At 28.2% G+C, this 12,040-nt stretch overlaps 2 protein-coding genes across 7 annotated transcripts in view; both read left to right on the plus strand.

Annotated features, from left to right (window-relative positions):
- Nucleotides 1-5,368, plus strand: LOC112789433 (uncharacterized). 6 transcript variants are annotated; one of them, XM_072226668.1, is made up of 13 exons: nucleotides 1-169; nucleotides 466-719; nucleotides 842-968; nucleotides 1,288-1,415; nucleotides 1,530-1,599; nucleotides 1,704-1,806; nucleotides 2,649-2,766; nucleotides 2,848-2,929; nucleotides 3,073-3,134; nucleotides 3,378-3,450; nucleotides 3,574-3,654; nucleotides 3,872-3,952; nucleotides 4,137-5,368. In XM_072226668.1, exons 2-13 carry the CDS (start codon nucleotides 514-516, stop codon nucleotides 4,302-4,304), a joined length of 1,299 nt encoding a protein of 432 aa, XP_072082769.1. In that variant the 5' UTR covers nucleotides 1-169; nucleotides 466-513; the 3' UTR covers nucleotides 4,305-5,368. The 6 variants fall into 6 exon arrangements, with proteins under 6 accessions (XP_072082769.1, XP_025687110.1, XP_029151834.1 ...); XM_025831325.3 differs by having other exon boundaries at nucleotides 5-185; XM_029296001.2 differs by having other exon boundaries at nucleotides 9-169; nucleotides 4,119-5,368.
- The window catches only part of LOC112772765 (uncharacterized), a 24,259-nt gene continuing 17,140 nt past the window's right edge, over nucleotides 4,922-12,040 (plus strand). Inside the window, exons 1-4 of the mRNA XM_072231033.1 lie at nucleotides 4,922-5,243; nucleotides 5,357-5,400; nucleotides 7,383-7,463; nucleotides 7,597-7,764. Of these exons, the coding sequence (XP_072087134.1) occupies nucleotides 4,922-5,243; nucleotides 5,357-5,400; nucleotides 7,383-7,463; nucleotides 7,597-7,764 (615 nt within the window). The remainder of the gene's footprint in view (nucleotides 5,244-5,356; nucleotides 5,401-7,382; nucleotides 7,464-7,596; nucleotides 7,765-12,040) is intronic.

A 12,040-nucleotide genomic window follows, 5' to 3' on the forward strand; every position in this document is an offset into this window, starting at 1 on the left:
AATTTTTTGTTTAGATTTATGTTTTTCCTTCTAAAAAGCCAATCAAATAAACAGAGAGGAAAGAGGGTACAGTTACACCTGAAAGTCTTGAAAGTTTCCAATAAACAAACTCGCGGATAAGCTTACAAACAGCCTCAGAAGACACTATTCCGAGCTCATTCCTTGAAAGGCAAGGCAGAATCCGTGTAAATTTTCTCCTCTTTCTGCGTGCTTCTCGTGGCATATTGTTCCATACAACTATGTTATGCATATCTAGTGTTCGATAAAATGACTGATTATTTTTCTCCACTTAACTGCAAGATTATCAAGTTAACGGCCACTCTAATAGTTGAGTTTTGAGATTTAATTTTACCTGAGCTAATACGAGTTTGTGTGAACTCTTGAGTTTGATTACTTTGGTTAAGTGCAATTATTACGGTACAAGTTCAATTAAATACTACGTAAGAGGTGTTTTGTTTTGTTTAGGTGCCAGAGACACCAACCGGGGCTATGGTTTGTTTGTGAAAAGGGACGATGAAGTTTGCAGGGTACTCCTTGGGAGTTTCATTTGCTCCCATAGGCTCAAATGTCTTTGCAAAAAGTTTCAGATTCCCAATAGTTGGTAGCATATATCGTGGGAATTTGCGAAGTTCAAGGTTGTTTTCTGCGTCTTGTTGGAGAGAACAATCAAATGGAAAAAATGGGGTGGTTGCAAAACAGTATCTTCCACCTTGGTTTAGGTTGGTACCCTGGTTTCTGCATTTTCAGCTATCTGGTTGTGCTAGCTATTTGTATGCTGATTTTATTGACCTGATTTGTTTTTGTGTATTGCTTTTTTGTTGGTTGAATTGAACTACTTCAGTGTTGCTCCAATGATGGATTGGACGGATAATCACTATAGGACTCTAGCACGCCTCATATCGAAGCATGCTTGGCTCTACACTGAGATGATTGCAGCTGAAACGATTGTTCATCAAAAGGACAACCTGGTAACTGTAAAGAAAACTCTACTCATTAAAGAAAACAAAAAAGACCAGGAGCTCTGGTGCTATAAGACTAATGTCATGGTTGCAATTTGTGTAATATCACTTTGTTGTCTGAGTTTTCTGTGGTAAAATATATTGCATAACTAGTAGTGATTAAAATTTAGCTTAGAAGTTGACTGCTTATCTCGTAATGCTGGGTGTATGTATTTGTGTAGAGCCAAAATCCTTGGGATGATATGCAACGTTATCACTTCTGTATGAATTGCTACTGAACAACCAATGATTACATTTTATGTTTTATTTCTATTTCTATTCTGCTCAGGACAGGTTCTTGGCATATTCTCCAGATCAGCATCCCATTGTGCTTCAAATCGGAGGGAGTAATATAGAAAATTTGGCAAAAGCAACTGAACTTGCTAATGCTTATTGCTATGATGAGATCAATTTAAAGTTCGTATATTTTCCTTTCACCTTAAATCTCACTTAAAAGTTTCACTGATTTATGCCAACATCTCTGATGGAGACCCTCCCTTTTTGTTGTTTAATTTTAATTTTAATGACCAGCTGTGGATGCCCTAGTCCAAGGGTAGCTGGACATGGATGCTTTGGCGTGAGCCTTATGCTTGACCCAAAGGTTAGAAAATACTCTTAATTAAATATGAGATCCAAACAGAATCAATATATAAATCTTCACCATCAATTTGCTTTGATATTGAAATCTAATTTATTCAAGGAAAGTTTGTTGCTGAAGCTATGTCGGCAATTGCTGCCAACACAAATGTACCTGTTAGTGTCAAATGTCGCATTGGAGTGGATGATCATGATTCCTATGATCAGCTATGTAAGATTCTTCTTGCTATTATAGTTGAAAAACTATAAGATTAGGATTTTATGAATTGGGTTCGAGTAAACCTGATATATGTTAGTATATGATATATTTCAAGAGCTTTTGCAGCTAAAAATATGCTCGAATAGTGTTCAATATCTTGCATTCATAAAGTAATTAAAAAGGGGATATCCAGTGGATTTGGTACATGATGCTCACTGCTTAATATCTCCAATTGCTGCTGTTTCTTGTTACCATTAAATCAAAATTATGAGTTGAAGAAGCCAGTTGTGAAATGCCAAGAGGTGGTAGGAATTATTGCAAATGAAATCATGATTGCTATAGTAACAATGGGGTTTTGAGTTGGGTTGCTAACCCCTTAGTAGATTTGTGCATCTTCAATTGAGAATAGATTAGAGAACAAACTTATAAAACCTTTCCTTGTCACTTGTGCCAATCTGAAATCAGTATTATTTTTTGTTTCTTCACCCATTTGTTAATGATGATAACTTATGCCAATCTGAAATCAATATTATTTTTTATTTCTTCTACCCATTTTCTTAATCATTATAACGCAATTGAATAAGACCAACAGTGACAACAACAAAACCTTTTCTCAATAAGTGGGATTATGTACATGGATCAAATAATGTGATAGTTATAATATAGCATATAGCAGTTTGAGCACCGCCAATTCAGCAATTGCTTCTTTTAGTCCCTGTTATTTTGCAAATTTCTAGTATTCTTAAATATGCTCAAATACCAAAATGGATCTCTATTATACACTGCTATTGATGGTATTTAGATTTTAGTTATAATTCATTCAATAAAATATCTAACATACTTCTTTTTTGCAGGTGATTTCATTTACAATGTTTCGTCTTTCTCTCCCACTAAGCATTTCATAATTCACTCAAGGAAGGCATTGCTCAATGGCATTAGCCCAGCTGAAAATCGGAATATTCCTCCACTAAAGTAGGTTCTAGTAGAAATTTTGACTTTTGCAATCATATTATATATTGGGTCACCAATGATGTTTCATGCTCTCTAATGCAGATATGAATATTTTTATGGCCTCTTACGTGATTTTCCTGACTTAACATTTACAATCAATGGTGGCATTTCTGGTATTAATGAGGTGAACTCTTGTCATGCTGATCAGTCTTTGTTTATTGACTCATATTCATAAGTATTTAAAGGAATTTTCCAGTACTCCATTCCCTTAAAGCATATACATACTGTTCAGGGCCTTTACCTGTTTTATGGGGATTTTGATTGTAGGTCAATGCAGCTCGAGAAGCTGGTGCCCATGGTGTTATGCTTGGACGTGCAGCATACAATAAGTACCTCTTATAAACAAATATTTTATATTTCCCTGTTTGGATTCTTTGATAACTCAAACAAACAAGATGCTGCTTTTTTTATAAAAAGAGGAAAAAGAAATTCATTCTAAGCTTAAACTGTTATGTGAAACAATAGAAAATGTTGTATATTTCTCGAAATGTTTTCTTGGTTGAACCTTCTTGTTGTTGCTAATGTACATTGCTACATGGTGGCTTGAATAACATTGTTGATAATCATACCAGTCCATGGCATATTTTGGGACATGTTGATACTGCAATTTATGGTGCACCACGCAGTGGTCTTACACGCCGTCAGGTTCATTTACAGAATTTTTGGCTTTCCACTGCTACATCCTCTCCAACTTTGATAGTTATCTTTTCACATTACTGAGTTTCCCATTATTTTTCCCTTTAATTGCTTATTTCTCATATAATTAAGGTACTCAAAAAATATCAAGTCTATGGAGATTCTGTGTTGGGAAAATATGGGCACAAGCCAACTGTGCGAGATATTGTGAAGGTGAGGGGGATATGTAACTCGTCAGTTAGTTTCCTAATTTGTCAATTTCCTACTTTCAAGTTTCAACCATTTACCTGTTCTCATTGAAGGGTTTCTGTTTTGTTTTTAAGATTCTTTTTCTTTTCTTCCATTTCATTTACAAAGCTATATATGACATGCACATTTTCACCAGAAATTTACTGCTATTATATTAATATAATCTATTCTGTTACTGCAGCCTTTGCTCAATCTTTTCCATTCAGCACCTGGAAATGGACTTTGGAAGCGCAAAGCAGATGCTGCTTTCCGAAGTTGCACGGTAAAGTTGATGCCCAACTAAATGTGTCTTCTGTATATAGAGTACTTAAATAGTTAATCAAAGGAGAAATTCTTGTATGCTTGTCTAATTGGATTACTAAGATCTTGGGTTACATCCATTCCTTAATATCTTCAGTTATTGTATTAATTGTTTCATATGCTAACAGAATTCTTGTGCTATCCAGACAATTGAATCATTTTTTGAAGAAACCCTTGTAGCAATTCCTGACTCGGTATTGGATTCGTCTGCTGTGGAACCACCTCCTGGACGTGGTGATCTTTTTGCCAACATAGATAGTTTACTGCCTCCTCCTTACAGAACAAGAGAAGAAGAGATCGTTTTATGCGCTTAGGCTTGCATGTAGTTTCCCAAACCCAAGTTCTAGTTATACCATCTTTCCCCATCTTTGTGAAATGAAAATGATAGTATCATTCAACAGAACAGCTTAACACAAGATAAATTAATTAGTTATCTATTGTAAGCAATTGATTTTGATATGTAATCCATGCCTCCTCCTTGTGGGGTTTACTTTAGTTGTGGAATCTTTTAGGGGGTGTTTAAATATAATGTTGGGTGGTTCATATTTACTTGTAGTTTATATCAGATAAGAAGCTCAAACCCCTTTCCTTTGAAAAAAATAAAGAGACAAAGAAAAAGAAGAGGGAAGGGGAGGGGGATATAAATTTGAAAGCTAATACAATCCTCATTTTTCTGATCCTCCGAAGTCCTAGTCAGCATTTCATAACACTAAACTTCTCAAGGCCACATGTTTCCAAAGGATCAATTATTCAACGTGGCAATAATCTATTGGACACACTCATAAACTAGATAAGATTGTGGATGTCCCAACTAGTTCCTTCTTTATGACTTACATTCCATATATTTCTTTTATGATCTAACTTAACTACTTGCCGTGTAGAGAAGCTACTAACTAGTTCAGACTTCAGAGCTCAGGTTAACGTTGCAGCAATGGCATCATCATCAGTCACCATGACAGCATCATTCCTTGGCAGCTCAGCCCTCAGCAACCGGTCTCCGGTGGCAACCCCGAGGAGGGTGGTTGTAGCAAGTGCTGCCAAAACAGTTGAAGGTGAAAAAATGGTTAAGGTAAGTTATGAGGACAAGGAAGGAAGCAACAACAATGGAAGGAGGAACATGATGTTTGCTGCTGCTGCAGCTGCTGTTTGCTCTGTTGCTGGCGTGGCTGTGGCTGATGAACCAAAACGTGGCACCCCAGAAGCCAAGAAAGCCTATGCACCAATCTGTGTCACCATGCCTACAGCTAGGATTTGTAACAAATGAGAGTACTATAGGATTTTCTTTCACTTGTATTTTGCTCTGAAAATGAGTGATGGGGTTCTAATGTAATGTAATGCTTTGATTTCACATGATTCTATGCATTAGCTGTTCATGAAAGAATCACTGCGCCTTATTTTTGGTGTCTTTGGGTATTCTTAGTTTAATGGTCAATAAGGGAAGATGGTTAGTTTAATGTTCTCATGAAACTTAAATCAACTTTTTTCCCCATCAATAAGGATAATATTTTTTAGCCAAACTTAAGCGTAACATTTAAGATGATAATAACAAGAACTTAAAAGTTAAAAACTGTAACCCCCTGTACACAATTTATTTTCACATCACCAATTTTCAGGATTTATTGGATTCATGTCATTTGGTTACAGTAGAGTTGATCTAATATTTTTCCAAATTCCAATGCTATTTTTTTCCTTTCGTTAAGAGAATAAAAGTTGAATTACTTGAATCAACTAAATTTCGTAATTTGTCTTTCAAATAACGTTTTATTCAAAATATACCAATGTTCGCACATCAATTATTGGTAAATATCTTTTATTTTGTTTTTTTTTTTTAATAATCTCATTAGTATGTTGAAAAAAGAAGGAACAAATACTTGATTTAGTAATCTTTATCTTTATCTTTATCTTTATCTTTATCTTTATAATATACAAATGGGGAGCTTATTTGGTGACGTGGCGCTCATATGTTGAGTCTGGGAGTTCATTTGCCGACGTGTCGTCACTAGAAATTTTAAGATTTATATTTATAAATCATAAATTATTATTTGTTTAAGTTGTTATTTTCAAATTTTAAGTTTAGGTTGTTTTATTTAGGTTGTTATTTTTTAAATTTTAATTTATTTTATTTAAGTTGTTTTTTTTAAATTTTAGACTATTGTACTTAGGTTATTATTTTTTACATTTTAAATTATTTTACTTAAATTGTTCTTTTTTATATTTTAACACTATTTTTTAAAAATCTGTTAATTCTTTTTAGTATTATTTTTTAAAATTTTGTTGATTCTTTTTAAATTGCAGCTACATAAATTCTTTTAAAGAAATTTAGAGTTTTAAAAAAATTTACGTTAATTATACTTCGGTTGTTACATACTAATATTACTATAACGATTTACGTTAGTTTAGATTTTTTAAATTATTATTTGTTTAGGTTGTTATTTTTAAATTTTAAATTTGGGTTGTTTTACTTAGTTTGTTATTTTTTAAATTTTAAATTAAAGTCAACCAAATTTAAAAAAAAATTAGTTATGATACAAGTATAAAAGTATAAGTTATGAGAGATGTAAAGCACCACAATTTAAAATACATTAATCCCTTTTTTTATATATATCCAAAATCTCTCTACTTATTCCAATAGCTGGTATTCACAAAATTGCTGACATCAATCCTACAATCGACAATTTGTGTGTACGTATACGAGTGATATGGTTATAGACACTATCAATTTACGAAAATTTTCTATTGCCATACTCAATTGAGATGATTTGGTTCGATAAAAACGTGAGTTTTCTACTAATATTTTTTATTTTATTTTAAATTTATATTATTTATATTTTAAATTTGTTTGTTTATCCCCATCTAATTGTTCTTTGATTTTTGTTTATCAATTCTAGAGAAAAGAAATACACATCTTGGTACGATTACACCTATTTAGTTGGTAAGTTTATTGTTTTAGAAAAAGTATAATTTATTTATAAATTTATTTATTTTATTGATAATTTCGGCTGTGTTTTGATTTTTAACAAATTTATTGATAACAATTATTTTTTATTTTGAATCATTTCAGATGTTGTTGGATATCTTGCTGGAATTGAGAATGAGAGAATTCTTGAAAAGAATGGCAAATCTATCAAGTACATTATTATTGAATTAGAGATTAATAATGGGTAATCATATATTTATTTTTATTTTTATAAATCTAAAATTTTTGATATTTTCATCTTTTTACATTATTATTTAACTTATTTTGTTATGAATATTTTTATTAATATTATTAATAGGTAACAAACCTTTTTATTAAGGGAAACATTTTTGAAAAAAATGCAACATTTTCTCCTCTTTGATTATTAGTAGTATCTAATTTATAAATAATAATTAATAACTAATTATAATTTTAGGATGTTGACTATATTGGTGGTTTGCTTCCAACTTCAAAAGTTTTGTCAATCATTGAAGGAGAAAAAGTAGAAGATGTTAAGGTATTTGTTCAAAAAATGAATTTTTTGTTTGTTTATTTTTTCAAAGTTAGATCTTTATTTTATTAAAAAATATTATTGAGATAAAATGAAAGGTGAGAAGGAAGTCTTTAATTTAACATAGTATTTTGTACAGAATTTGTTGCTTGAATTCTCCAATGAAGTTGCGGACAGTGATGAATCCGAAGTATTGAAAAATGCTATTACACTAACCAAGCGACTATCTTTGGAGTCGGAAGATTCAAATGTGCAAGGAGATATCTCAACTTGCAAGAAGATCAAACTTGAGAATTTGGATGCACATGTTTTAGAATCCCTTTTAGAGTATATCTAATAGAATAATGCTAAGTTTGTTTTGGTGGAGACATTGTCTTTTTTTGAGTTGTTATTTTTTTTTTTGGTTCTTTTGGATTTTTATGTTTGGAATTTAGAATTTTTTAAATATAAATTGAAGTTATTTGTTTATTATTTATGGTTTTATTTTTAATTTGATTTACATCGTTGATATTCTGTTAATTTCTAATTTAGTATTTAATGTCATAAAGTTATAAATTTTTCATATGGATTATTGTTGATACAATTAAGTTAGTTATTAATTTTTAATGTGTACTTATTTTAAAAAGAAAATCTAATTATAATTTTTAATTAAAGTATTATATTTAAAATTTTAAATTTAAATTCGAATAAACTTTTTTTTTGAATTTTTAAGTAAACAATTAGGTTTGAGAATATTTTTTAAAATTTTATATAATTTATAAGTTACTATGCTAATTACAAGAGATTATATTAAAGTAAATAGAATTATCAACGCTCTGTAACAGCCCAGACCACCCGCTAGCACGATATTGTCCGCTTTGGCACACAAGGCCTCACGGTTTTGCCTTTGACGATAGGGATGATAGCTGAAGCCCCCCACACTCACTCGTCAAAACGCGTCATGCTAGGGAGAGGTATCCACACCCTTATAAGGCATGCTTCGTTCCCCTCCCCAACCGATGTGGGCCTTACAATCCACCCCCCTAAGGGAGTCCAGCGCCCTCGCTGGCACATCGATCCGGGTTCTGGCTCTGATACCATCTGTAACAGCCCAGACCACCCGCTAGCACGATATTGTCCGCTTTGGCACACAAGGCCTCACGGTTTTGCCTTTGACGATAGGGATGATAGCTGAAGCCCCCCACACTCACTCGTCAAAACGCGTCATGCTAGGGAGAGGTATCCACACCCTTATAAGGCATGCTTCGTTCCCCTCCCCAACCGATGTGGGCCTTACAATAAAATATTAAAATATGAGGTTATTTATATTATTTAAAAAAATTAATTTGACATTTTAGGAAATTTTAATTCTATTTCTAATATTGTTTCGACAAAATTGAATTAATTTAGGAAATTTTATTTAAAAATTTAAAATTTGTACTAGCTAATTAAAAAACTCTATTTAAAAATTTAAAATTTGAAATTCTAAATCTAATTCCTAATTAAGTGACTTCTTAACCATTTCGATTTTTAAATTTAAATTTTTTTACTTGCCACATTTATAAATTTTCTCTTTACTCAATTTACATTGTTATCTTTTAAATTGTTTCTGCACAATAGAAGTACTTTCATTTTTTTTCTCTTTTTAAATATTTTTTTTACATTTACGTAATTTATAAGGTTATTAATTTTTAGATTGTATTTAATTTTATTTATTTTTATCGACAAATAATAGGATTAATACTATTTATGACGAAACTAATAAAATCATTCTTAAATTAACAAATTCATATATTCTTGATGAACAACGAACATTTAATTAAAAAATTTTATTTAAAAATTTAAAATTTGCACTAGCTAATTAGCAAACTCTGTTTAAAAATTTGAAATTTGAAATTCTAATACTAATTCCTAATTAAGTGACTTCTTAACCGTTTCGATTTTTAAATTTAATTTTTTCATTTGTCATATTTATAAATTTTTTCTTTATTCCATTTACATTGTTTCTATACAACAATAGAGGTACTTTCATATTTTTTTTCTCTTTTTAATTATAAGCTATTCATTTTCAATTTCATTATTTAAAGAAATGAAAAAAAATTTAACTATTAGTTGAATTTATTAACTGTGAAATTAATCTTTTTATTATTTGTTAAAAACTTTTTACTAGAATTTTGATATTAGAACTCATTTGTTTAATAAAATAAAATATTTTGTGATTAAAATATATTTATAACTAAAATTTTCGACAAAAAATATTTAAAAAAGTAATTTGGAGTATTACGACAATTCTCTCGATAAAATGCTTAACAGATTTTTTAAATAAATAAAATAAATCAAATATTTTCTTATTTTAAAAAATATATTTTTTTATATTATATTACACATTTCATAAGTGTATCTTTATCTTTATAGCAATAGCAATACAAATAGGGAGCTTTTCCTATGCTGACGTGGTGTTCATACATTGAGTTTAGAAATTTATTTGCTTAAATGTCGACACTAAAAACTTTTAAACTCTTATTTATAAATTATAACATATTTTATTTACTTAGGTTGTTACCTTTTGAATTTTTAAATACACTTTCTTAGGTTGTTGGATATTTAATTTTTAATATTGTTGAACTAATAATTTGCTTAGGTATCATCACTAAAATTTTTAAAAATATTATTTATAAATTATAATTTATCATTTGTTTAAATTGTTACTTTTTAAATTTAAAATAATCTTTCCTTTAGACTGAATACAAATGGGGTTGACTTTTTGCTGACGTGACGCTCATATGTTGGGTTTCGAGATTATTTTCTTAAATATCGTTATTAGAAATTTTTGTAATTTTATTTATAAATTAATAGATTATTTGGTTAGATTGCTAGATAATAATAAGGATTTAGTTTTTGAGTTTATTAGCAAAGTAGTTAGATATTTAAATCTTAATATTATTAAACTAATTTTTTTAAAAAATAAATTATTTGGTTAGATTGTTAGATATCAATATCAATAAAGATTTAGTTTTCAAATTTATTAACAAGGTAGTTAGATATTTAAATCTTAATATTATTGAACTAATTTAAACAATATTATTTATAAATTATTTTAAAATTAAGATAGTTGTTTAATAATGAAATCAACAATTTAAAAGTTATAACAACAAAAAGCAAGTAATAGTAAGAAACAAGTTCAAAAACAAAATAATAATAGCTTAAATTTGAAAACAGAAATAAAACGTCATCTTTAAAAGAGGTAGTTATTTTTTAAACTTAAGTTATTTCTTTAAGTTGTTTTACTTAGGTTGTTATTTTTTAAATTTTAAGTTATTTTGCTTAGGTGGTTATTTTTTAAATTTTAAGTTATTTGCTTAGTTTGTTATTTTTTAAATTTTAAGTTATTTACAGATTACTCTTTTAAATCATAAATGATTATTATTTGTTTAAGTTGTTACTTTTTAATTTTAAGTTATTTTTTCATAATTAATTTTTTTAAAAAAGTTTTTTAAAAAATACATATCTCAGTTAAGAAGGATTTTGTGACTCGATTTATGAATTTGTTAAGAGAAATTGATGATGGATAATCAATTATTATTTTTTAAATATAAACACTTACACATAATAAATGAGTAAAATGAAATCTATGAATTTTAATATTAACTTCATTGTAAGTTTATTTATTTGAATTTGTTTCAAGATTTTATTCTATATATTTGAATATTTTATTATTTTGTATTTAAATTATTATTTTAATTTTATTTTGTTAAAAAGATTTTATAATATTAATTTTATTTGTACTTGAAAGATTTTAATTTATTAAAAAATTATTTTTTTAAATAAATATTTTTTCTATCTTTTTATTTAAAATATTATTATTGATATATTAATTTCAAAAATATACAAAATAACCATACTTTAAAAAAATACTTTGCATAGTTTTATCTTTATAAAATAAAATAAATAATTAATTTTTAATTTTTAAATTATAACTATTTCTTTAATAAAAGATAATTTATAAATTGTGTTTAAAATTTTTTAAATTTGTTAATTTTTAAATTTTAAAATATAAAATATATATGTATATAATTTGGTATAATTTTTTTGTTATTATTTTTTAAGTTATAATTAGTTTTTTTAATATAAATAGTTACACGTATTAAATGAGTAAAACGAAATCTAAAAATTTTAATATTAACTTCAATGTAAATTTATTTATTTAGATTTATTTCAAGATTTTATTCTATAAATTTAAATTTATTTAATTTAGTATTCTCTAGATTATTATTTTAATTTTATTTTGTTATAAATATTTTTGTAATATTAATTTTTTTGTGTTGGAAGGATTTTAATTTGTTGAGGAAAAAATTATTTTCGGTGAATAAATATTTTTTCTATCTTTTTATTTAAAATGTTATTATTGGTATGGTAAATGATAAAACATATTTAAAAAAATGTATTATGAGATCAAATAATTTTATGATTGTAGGTATTTATCTACACGGGAGGCTGTATGGAGAACTTTGACTTATGATATTCAGTAATGAGATTAACATTTTATTTACCTAGAAAATAGAATATCATCTTTAAAGACAATAACAATCTTGAGAAAATCATTA

This window comes from Arachis hypogaea, chromosome 3, assembly GCF_003086295.3.
Source record: "Arachis hypogaea cultivar Tifrunner chromosome 3, arahy.Tifrunner.gnm2.J5K5, whole genome shotgun sequence".
NCBI classification, from domain to species: Eukaryota; Viridiplantae; Streptophyta; class Magnoliopsida; order Fabales; family Fabaceae; genus Arachis; species Arachis hypogaea.

Bases quoted from the DNA above. Each gene is read 5' to 3' on its own strand.
- LOC112789433 (XM_029296001.2), top strand. From the start codon at position 514: ATGAAGTTTGCAGGGTACTCCTTGGGAGTTTCATTTGCTCCCATAGGC. The intron at 1,416-1,529 runs GTTCGTATATTT...TTTAATGACCAG, and splicing joins TATGATGAGATCAATTTAAA to CTGTGGATGCCCTAGTCCAA. The intron at 1,807-2,648 runs GTAAGATTCTTC...TCTTTTTTGCAG, and splicing joins TGATTCCTATGATCAGCTAT to GTGATTTCATTTACAATGTT.